This window comes from Hydra vulgaris, chromosome 02 (assembly GCF_038396675.1).
Source record: "Hydra vulgaris chromosome 02, alternate assembly HydraT2T_AEP".
NCBI classification, from domain to species: Eukaryota; Metazoa; Cnidaria; class Hydrozoa; order Anthoathecata; family Hydridae; genus Hydra; species Hydra vulgaris.
Window position 1 is genome coordinate 45,331,139 of NC_088921.1, and position 11,362 is coordinate 45,342,500.

Below are 11,362 nucleotides of genomic sequence, written 5' to 3' on the forward strand. Positions count from 1 at the left end.
AAATTTCATTTATTACCATTATATAAGAATTTTTCATATTATTTTAAAATAAATTTACAAAGACTTTGTAAATTTATTGACTTTGTAAAAACTTTGTCAAAGTTTAGCATATATGTTTAACATATGTTCCAGTAACTATTAAACATAAAGTAACTATTCCATTGAGACACTTTTTGCATTTTTAAAATGATCAAAATATAATGTTTTCTTTCTGCTAGTGATGGTAATAACTGCTTTGAGTTTAAACAAATTTTGGTTTAGTCAGAAACATTTAAAAAGAGCAAACAGGCGAATGTTGTGATGGATAGGTTATATTTAGGGAATTTAAAGCATTTAAATCGTTTTTACAGATCCACTCTTTTCCATTGATTTTTCTATATTTTATGCAAGCAAAATGACTGATGTTAACAATGTTTACCCACCGTCAGATATAAATATTAAGCGTTTACATATAAATGAAAAAAATTACTTTATTGTTATGCATCTACCTCATTTTTTATTCATTGATTTTTTTTGACTTTGATTTAAAATTGTACGCTTGTAATATTAACAATGATATCATTATACATAATATTATGTATAAGTTATATTATTTATATAAAATTATATATTATTATTAATAGTATAATTAATATATTATATGTAATATATTATATATAATTTAATCATTACTTATAATATAATATATATAGTTATATATTAATTTGTATATAAGTTACTATAATTAATAATAACTTATACTTACAATACTTATACTTGTAAATACTTATAATACTTATGTTTACAATACTGATAAATTTTTTATTGATATGAACTTTTGCATTCAAACTTTAGTTATAAAACTTTAATTTAACTTGATAACTTTAGCATAAATAACGAAAACTAAAAAAAGTTATTATATAGATCATGACCATATGCTTATTTATTATAACTGAGTTATAGTAAGTTGAACACTGTTTTTGTTTTCCATAACTTAATTTTAAAATGTTGGGATAAAAGTACTAAATTCCAGGTCATAGGTCTTATATGATTTGTATCTTATGTATATCTTGTATTTTGCAGCATGTTTAAGAATATTTCTGCTTGGTGCACTCTGACTGTTAACAATATTTGCATACTGATATGAGTAAAAGTGACTTCAACAACCAGAATGTATTTTGATAAATATTAGTAATGACAGGTTAGTAAATATAATTATAATAACAGTAGTAATAATTTTTGTTTATTAGAATTAGTGAGAGACTTATGTATGATAAAGTTGCATGAACTTTGGGGACAAATATAATGGTTGGAGTAAATATTACCTTTGTTTATTACCACGATTAGAGTAATATAAGAAAATATTATTTTTATCTAAAGAATATTCAATATTTTCTTAAGTATTAAATATTATAAAAAAACTCATTTAAAAAAAGTAAGGGATATCAGGACGTAGCTTATTGCATTCTTCTGATATTAATGCTAAAAGGTCGATAGTGACATCATGTTCTTCCTATAAACAATGATATTTTATATTTATTAATATGGTACTATGAACATATATATAAAAACTATAAAGTAATTGTTAGTGTAATCTATTTCATTTGACTTTTTTATTACAAAAAAAGTATATACTTGTGTAATATCTGTGTCATTGACTCATTTATAATGGTAGCGTTGTAGTGGTAGAGCGTTTGCTTTTTAAGCAAGATGTTCTTAATTAGCTATTAACTAAGTGCAACAACAAATTTGGTAATGGCGCAATTTTGAAATTAAGTGTAAACAAAAATGTTGTGCTTACTGAGCCACTACTATGTGTTGGCTTTACATTTGGAAAACGTAGAACAACTTCATGGGCTAATTCGTATAATTGTGAACTACTTGGATACCTAAAATAGATTTAAAAATACAACTTGTTATTTATACAAACAGTTAAGTTACAATAAAAAAATAACACAAACAATAAAAAATGAAGTTTTTATAACTTTAACAAACATAATTATACAGTCCTGACATCAATGTCACAATACTTGTATAGCCGTTTAAAAATAATAATAATTTTATAATTAAATATTAAACTTTATATTTATTCTTTTATTTTACTTTTAAACTTAGAACAATTTATCAATACAATTTTCTAGATAAAATTTAATTAAAAAACTTAAAAATGATTACTTTAAATAAAAAAAGTAAAAAAATAAAATAAGATAAAAGATCATATCAATCTCATTTCATGAATCAATATCAATTCATACAAAATTTTACATACAAACCATCTCTGGATTGTATAACATCAAAATATACATCAAAAAAGGAGGTCTTTAATTTTGATTTTCCAGGAACATCGAAGTTAAGTTCTTTGCTGGAAGTTGCATTTACCAAGAAATTTGGCAATATAAGTTATTCACTACTAAAATGTATTATATAAAACATCATCAATGTTTTGTGTTATTAAATATAAAAATTCTGACAACCCTGTTTAATAACAACCTCTGGGTTATTTATTTTTATAAATATTTCCTACCCACTTAGGGGCAGATTTAGGATTTATTTCTCCTTTGGCAAAATTTTTTGTATAAATACTAAGATCCTCCTCCAACCAGTCTCACAACCCCAGCCTCTTTCATGCACAACTACTGCCAGGTGCCAAAAAAGCGCCCCTACCAATTTATCCATCTAAGCGAATTCTTATTTTCAAAAAATTCTTATTTCATCTTATTTATTATGACCTTCCTCCATGTTTACTTAGCACAAAAGAGTTTTATGACTGAGTCAAATTTTTTTTTCTTAAGCTTAAATTCGGGCAATTATCTTTTCTATAAAAAATATCCATAAGTTTGAATTGAATTTAAATTATACTTATAACTCATTCTTCAAATCCAATATTAGATTATCTAATATTGTATTGCTTAAATAAATTAGAAAACTAAAATTATGGATAAAAAGAAGAAACCCAGTAGTGCATTTAAATGCAAACAACGCCAAGAAAGAGAAGATAGTAAACAAAAATTGCCCAAAATTGACAAGTTTTTTATTCAGCCTTCTGCAAGTACATCGGGCCAAAATATTTCTATTGATAGTGACTCAAATAATGTGAAAACTGCAGTGTCGGTTGAGAAGCCTACTGAAGTAGATTCGAAAATTGTTGCAGTTGGAGATACCTCCGCCGCTGATCATGTGAACGTGGATGATATTTGCATGACACACATAAGAGCGGAGGGTTTGGAGGAACCACAGACCTCTACATTTTTTGAAAATGTGTACGACAAATCTTCTTATGACTTGGGAAACTTCACAAACAAAATTTTAAGTGATAACGAAAAACGTCAAATTCTTGATATGGTGGCTTTACAGCCTTCAGGACTTTTTCCAACAGACATCAACCAGAACAATAGGTGTTTTTCAAAATCGTTCTACGTTTCGTGCTCTAAGTATGGGCCACTTAATCTTTTTTGGTTGTGTTATTCCAAAATACTAGACGCTGCCTATTGTCAACCCTGCTTCACAAAGGAACAATGTTTAATGTACATGAATTCGAGATTGGAAGCATTTATGAGAAAGCATTAAGCAACACAGATGTTCGAGTGGCCATTTGTAAGCATGTGCTGTGTATAAATTTTGAAAAAAAACACGATAATAATACTACCGTCAAGGAACTTGAAAAGGAAATTCGCAAAGAAGCATCATTTTGGAAAATGGTTCTTCAAAGGTTATTCGATATCATACTTACCCTAGCAAAGAGTTCTTTGGCTTTGAGAGGACATCAAGGAGACTTAAGTCAGGAAGGATACCACAGGAATTTTCTGTCCTTTGTAGAGCTTGTCGCCTGATATGATCACATTTTGCGGCAAGTTTTGGATATGCCTAAAGGTAATAACAATTATTTCTAAGTTTTTTTTATCGTTTTATTTTGTTTATAATTGTTAACTGTTTAAAATCAGGACTTTTTTGAAATTGTGTTTATTTATGTTTTTAGGATCTATAAGATATATGAGTGCAACAATTCAAAATGAAATGATTGAGATCTTGGGAACCAAACTCAAAACCCATCTCCTAGAACAAATTAGAGCGTCCATGTTTTTTGCCATCATAATTGATACGACACAGGACATATCGAAGGTAGATCAGCTAAGCATTTTTGTAAGGTATGCAGTAATAAACAGATTGGAAAATGGACAGCCAATTGATATAGAAGTAAAAGAAGTGTTTCTAGGCTTTTATGCAGCCATCAAACATGGCGCGGTAGATTCAGTCAACCAAGTGACAACATTATTTATCGACAAAAATATTGATTTAAAAAAATGTGTGGGCAAGGCTATGAGTGGTGTGTATAATAGTGTACAAAAACATATTAAGGATATCCAGCCTAACGCAGAGTACGTACATATTTAAATTATGAGTATGCCACTCATAATTTAAATTTAGTGATAAATGATGCTGTTAGAGGTTGTGTGGAAACACAGATTTTTTCGCAACGTTGCAAGATTTGTATAACTTTTTTGGTAACAGCATCAAACGTTGGGACCTACTGTCAAAATTCACTTGCGAATCGGACACCACTCTAAAAAAACTAAATCCGACTAGATGGTCCAGTAGGGTCAATACGATATCTCCAATAAAACTTCGTTATTTTGATATTATCAAAACATTATTAGAAATAGTTCTAAAGAGTCCTAATAAAGATGAGCGTAGTGAAGCAGAGAGTATTAAAACAAAAATGCTAAATTTCATGTTCGTGTTGCTTTGCGAATTCATGCACAGTGTATTGAGCGACATTAATTATGCATCCAAAACTTTACAAAAATGCAACATTAATTTGGGCGAGGCGAGTAAAGTTTTAGCAGAAACCAAAGCAAAGTTGCAAATTTATAGAAATGATTTTGAATTATTCAAGTGCAAAGCTAGTGAAACAGCAAGAAAATATGGTATTGATACCCAATTTCAAGAAAAAAGACAAAGAAAAGTTAAAAAACATTTTGATGAATTAGCTGCTGATTACCGATTTCCAAACCGAGAAAAAATATTTAAAATTTAGATTTTCAATAATGTACTGGACACAGTAATATCTCAATTAGATACACGTTTTATTAGTATTAGTGCAGTCTGTCTTGTATTTGATTTTCTAACACTGATATTTTTTTTACATGTTGACAAATTGCAAAGAAAATATTCAGATATAATAGGTCCTAGTTCTTCACTTCAATTTATTAATATTTACCATCTCGTTTTACCTCAACTAACTCAAGCATGGACTGTTTACCAATTATGTAAGGAAATAATGAGCAAATATGGAGTGCTAGAATGCGACCTAACGGATGTATTTACAGCAATGTTATTATTTTTTACAATTCCTGTCACTTCTGCAGCAGCTGAAAGGTCTTTTAGCAAATTAAAAATAATAAAAAATTATTTAAGAAATAAGATGGGTCAAACTCGACTCCAACATTTATTGCTAATAGCAATTAAAAACAAAACTGCATCAAGCCTGGATTTAAACAAAGTCATTGATACTTTTGCGAAAACTAAAGCTAGGAAAAAACTTTAAATATAATTGTTATTTAGTCAGTTGGTAGGCCCGACCTTTATATAATAAATCCTTGAATCTTCTCTATTTCATTTTATTAGCCAAACCCACACCAAGTATTAATTGTAATTCATGTTGTTATTGTTTAATATTTTTATTATCTACCCTGAAGTGCACAAAAAAAGAGCTTAAGTAGCAAGTAAAGTTTTGTATATTTCATATTTTTATTTAATAAAACCTAATCAGTTTACATAGCATTGGGCCCCATTTTTTAATTTGCCCCAGGGTCCTTGGTTACCTAGCTACGCCACTGTACTCCACCTCCTCTGCCATTGCTATCTCTTCTAAATAGATTAAAACCTATAATATTTGTAGATCATTTATTTGACCACCAGATTTCATTTATAAGTATAACAAAAGCATAATGTTGATAATTCAATTGCTAGATCGTTTAGCTTACTGTTTAGAGGCATTGCAATTGTTCTTAAACATTTTAAATTAGTTTGTTTTCTTAAGTTGATTGAATAGTCTGTTTTTTAATTTATATGTGACATTTTGTGACTATTAACTTCATTGTTTTTGATTTTTTAAATTGTGATGCTCCTAAAACCATAACAAAAGAGGGATTCTTCTGTCAGATTGGCATTTAGTTTCTTTCTTTCCTTAAGCAAATTATATTTGTCTTGAGCTGATTTTATATCCAAATTCATTATTACATTAGGCAAGAACTTGTATTTTAGTTATTTACTTTTGGTTTAAATATTTTTATGTTTATTTCATTGGTATTTTTATCAGTAAAGATCTGTTTCTTTTAAAGAAAGAAAAGACTAGAGTGAAATAACTTTTAATAGATATTTTTTTAATTGTTTAAAAGTAATTTTGTTTCAAGTTTAATTTTATCTGTTTTATGTTTTCTGCTTTAGTTTGAACCAGTTTCAGTGTATAAGTTATGGCAATTTTAACCTGCTACCCTCATTTATGATATAGTTCAAGTTCCAAAATACTGTGTGGTTATAACCATTTTTTGTTTTATCTACCAATTTACATTTACTTTCTAATCATGATATAAAAATTGAATGAAAGTTGAAAGATAATCATATTTAAGGCTAACATTAAGAGTTAGTAAAATATTTATATTAATAAAATTTTTCTGTTTTGTTCCTTAAACAATAAGTTTTAAAGTGCGTGCGACATATTGATGATACACATTGATAAGGCAAAATAATGACTATTTATGACATTCAAAGCTATGTATGCAACGCATTTCTTCTAACACATTTTGACACTTCAAGTTTAAAAAAAAAAAAAAAAAGACCAAAAAAAAATGAAAAGAAATGAGAACCAAAACAACTAAAGCGAAGATGTTAAACATAAAAAAAAATTAAAAAAACTGAAAAGAAAGTGCCACAAAAGAAAAATACTTACAAAAATTACAACAAAAAAAGTGTGCTCTAAAAATCAAGGTTAATAAAAAGAAATGCAACACAAAAATTTAATCTTTACTGTGTACAGCAGAAAAAAAATTTCCGCGGATTTACAATATTTAACCTGTCTTTTTTACATGATATACAATATTTTATCTTGCTCAATTTGAATGCGCTGATTAAATATGAAACCGTTTTTCTTTATCAGCCTCGGTTCTAGAAATATCCACAATTTTAAGTTTTATGTTTCAATAAGTTAATTAAGGCGCAAGAAATGTAGTTTTTGCACAAAACTTATTTTTTCAAAAGGTAATGCTACATTAATTATTAAACATAAATATGAAGGTAACGCATAATAAACAGAAATTCAACATAAGGTGTAATATCTGTAAGATATGAGCAAAAATCTGTTCAATAATTGAACATAAATTTCTTGAACATAATTCAACATAAATTTATTTATGTTGAATTATGTAAAATTATGTAAATAATAAAAACTATGGTTTAAATTTCTTGGCTGTTGTGTTTTGTTTACATTTGTGAATTGGCGGATCAAGCTAAAGCACTCAACAGTAAACTGTCAGCATCGCTGCACTCCATCAACCCTGATATTATGGCTTCATCACTGAAATGTACTGTCGGAAGCGCTAACTATGTTTATTGCCGACTGAACCTAAGTTTTTTGGGAAGAAGTCAACGTACGAGTGGATTAAATGAATTTTAAGAGATATTTCAGTCAAGATGTTTGTACGTATATAGTGCATTGTAATGCACTTTTTTAAAACATTCTCGCAGTCAGCACATTACATAGTTCCAAGGATAATGGTTACAACTGACTTAAATGCTACCCACGCAATGCGTGAAAAAGATGCGTGACGCAGTTCTAATTTTATAATGTTTTTGTTAAAAAAATATGTTGATTTTGCTTGTCAGTTACTAACCTATTTTGCGCAGTCATTTGGTGAACTTTACGGTAAGGATCAACTAGTTTACAATGTCCATTCTTTAATACTAATAGGAAATGATACAGTTGAATTTTAAGTAATTGATAGATGTCCCTCGTTCAAATACAAAACTTTTTCAGATCAATTAAAAAAGCTTGTTTAAAAAACAAAGGGTTGCTCAAATAAACAGAAGTTTAGTGTTCCTAATTTTGATGGATCAGTAACCATTGCATTGAGACACTATTTACAATTTAAAATTATCAAGGGTTAGATTGTTTTGTTTCAGCTAAGGAAGGCGATAATTGTTTTGAAATTACAAAAAAAAGGTTTAGTTAAAAAGGTTTTAAAAAGCAGACAAATCTTGTGACTAATAGGTTATGTTTGAGGAATTTGCAGCTTTTATATATATATATATATATATATATATATATTAGGGCTGTCCAAAAAAAATTTTTTTTTCAGATTTGATTGCATAGTTGTTTATTTTGTGCCATTTGACATAGTAATTAACTGTGCAAAAAATCTTTCCAATCAGATAATGTTTAGGGGGTGCTCAATGACCATAAAGTTTTACGAAAAATGTGAAAAACATGGAAAAAGTAACAAAGTTCCAGAAATTTCTAAAACCCGGTAAATTAGATTTTTCATATTTGATCAGTTTTAATTATCTCTAAATATTAAATTCTGAATACAAATTACAATCCACATCCACTTTAGACTGGTTTATTAGCAGAGAAATTAATGAAATAAAATACTGCAATACGACTAAAGTTCTGCGGTTTTTGTTATATCAGAATTTTTCCAAAATAAAACACTAGGATTTTTGACTCTTTGTCATTGATTAAAATACGAATTATAAACAAAAAAACATATGAGCAATTAACATTTAATTATCGTAATGTTATAGTTCGTGCAATGTTAATGCTAGCGAGGACTATAACTCTTCAGAGTACACTTTCTGGCATCTGGCACTCGCTTTCTGTGATCCTCAACCACCTGAATTAACCTCTGCATTTCAGATTCATTCCTTGTAATCGATTCATTAAACATCGACATTAAAGCCACAGATCATTCGGCAGCATCATTTACTACTTTCAATGAATATACTAAATTTTTTCCTTCTTGGTATTCTGGGGAATCATTCCAGGTAGCTGGATCGTTGTTGAACAGAAAATCAATATCAACCTTCATTGACCGCAACGCACTTGCTGAAACTGATGTCACCAGCATGTCCAGAGATTTCTTCTCTAGACTTTCAATGTTCTTTAATTTGATCAACCTTTCAGACCAGTTCTCACCGTGAAATTTCATGTTGGAAATCATTTTTTGCTTCTCTTCCGTTTGAAGTTTGTTTGAAAACAAAGCTAGTGGGACCAATTCTGGTGAAAGGTACCACAAATGGTTTTGAAAGTTCTTGACTGCTGCTTCGGAAATCGTTTTATTCACAACTGCAAACTGCTTAAGTTGCTGAAACAGAAACAAGTCATTAACTGGAGCATTGCTGGCATTTGTGCATGATATCCAAGATTTTACATAAACCAGACTAGCAAATAAGCAAAATTCACAGAGATTTTTTTCCTCTTTTGTGGTCAACTTGAACTCTTCACGAAATAAATAAATCTTAAAACAATAAATAACCTTGGCCATCCAGCGAGCCATGTGATAAGCACCAGGGATCTTGAAATGATAATTTTTCTCTTCTTGATCAGGCAGTTTTCCAAGTATTAACAGACAGAGATCCATGATTTCTTTGTAGTCATCCCTTGGCATTTTAACATGCAGGTTTTCTTTGAGGAATGCAATCACTTCATTTTGTAGTTCTTGCACCAGGGGTATTTTCATTCGAATGTCATCCGGAGGTTTAAAATTTCCTTGATTAACTTTGGGCCAATATTGCTGAAATCTCTGGAAAAGAGGTATATTGGGATCAGATGATGGTCCAAATAGTGATCCAAACACTCCTGCTACTATGATCTCATGAACATGGTGTCTGCAAGCGAAATATAACAAATTTCTACCTATATGTTTCTCTAGAACTACACATGCACCATTTTTGGAGCCAGTGTTAGAGGCTGTAGTATCAAAACTCATTCCAATAACATCACCAATTATGTCCCAGAAATTAAGCAGATGAATAACTGCTTTTGCTTGGGCTTCTCCAGTTCCAGCTGATAGTTTTGCTATTCCAAGTATTTTGTCAACATTGTGACCTGTCACACCTACAGATAGCCGGTCAACATTTGCTTTAGGGGCTGCAGAATTTGTACGATCTATCATCAGTTTGCCATCCCAGTGGACGATTAATGGTGGTTTGTCCAAATCGCAGAATTCAGTTCGAACAGTGGCTTCAATATTTGATCGATGATAGGTTCGTTTTCTACGGACTGTAGAACGTGACAATGATCCATCATCGAGGTTCTGTCCACCAGCCCTTGCAATTGCTGCTGCTAGTATAGTAAATTTTGTGTCAGATAGATTAATTCTGTCTAATGCTGATGAAACATCAGGCGAGTCAAGAATTGTATCTAAGATACATTGTCGTTTTGGAGTACTTGCTAAACTTGATTCAGCTGACCCTGAAGAACTTGCTTTACTGACTTGTTGTCTGTAATAAACAGGGATTTCTATCTCAAAATCTTTATCAACCATTTTGTCATTATCAACAGCATCGTTATCGTTGTCATCACTATAACTTTCGCCATGTAAAGGTTCAATAACAGGAACTATTGCACTCGCACCAGATTGTCTTTGCTCTTCTTTTAGCTTTCGTTCTCTCTCTGCTTGTTTCCTTGCTTCATTTCTTTCTTCTAATTTTGAAAGTTCTTTGTCCTCTCCAAACATCAACATTTTTCTCTGACATCTCTGATCCAATAAAAATTCTTTATCTTCTTCAATTCTGATCATGGTTTCAGCATCCTTGTGGGCAATGTCAAAAAGTAGGCCAATGGTGTCTGTAAATGATTTCTCTCTCGATTTCTGAGAATCTGACAATCTGGATTTTTTTTTTTTTATTAATTTAAATTCCTGGACTAAAGTTTTCAACTTTAAGACTACATTCGGATGAAATGCTGTCGGAATACGGGCTTTATTCCAAATAATAATCAGTTCATCAACAGTTGTTTTAAGACTTTCAGGCACTGACTTTTTGGTTGAATTAAGATGATAAAAAAATGTTTTTAAAACATCAGATGTTAAGGGAAGAACTTTATCTGGAAGATTTGGCTCTGGTTGTCCAATTAAAAAGATTTTGGTTTGAAGTCGTGTAGAGATAGCAACACGAGATGATGCTGCCATTTCAATGATAACTGAAATATTATGAGAAAATCAAAACTCAATACCATATTATACAAACTTATCATTCAGTTGTTGGTTTATGCAGCTGCAGCAATATATTATAATAATTATTACTAAAGAAATTAAATAAATATTTTCAAATTAGAAATTATTATTATCTGCACTTAATAACAAACAATACACTACCAGACTACCAT

General features: G+C 29.9%; 1 protein-coding gene across 2 annotated transcripts in view; it reads left to right on the top strand.

The window, feature by feature from the left end:
- The first annotated feature begins 732 nt into the window (after positions 1–732).
- Positions 733–11,362, top strand: part of LOC136076978 (protein GVQW3-like) — a 20,318-nt gene continuing 9,688 nt past the window's right edge. For both annotated transcript variants that reach the window (XR_010636733.1, XM_065791082.1), the window contains exon 1: positions 733–1,180. Coding sequence is in view for 1 of the 2 variants with exons in the window: in XM_065791082.1 (XP_065647154.1) it covers positions 1,174–1,180 (7 nt within the window). In the remaining variant the exon portion in view is untranslated. The remainder of the gene's footprint in view (positions 1,181–11,362) is intronic.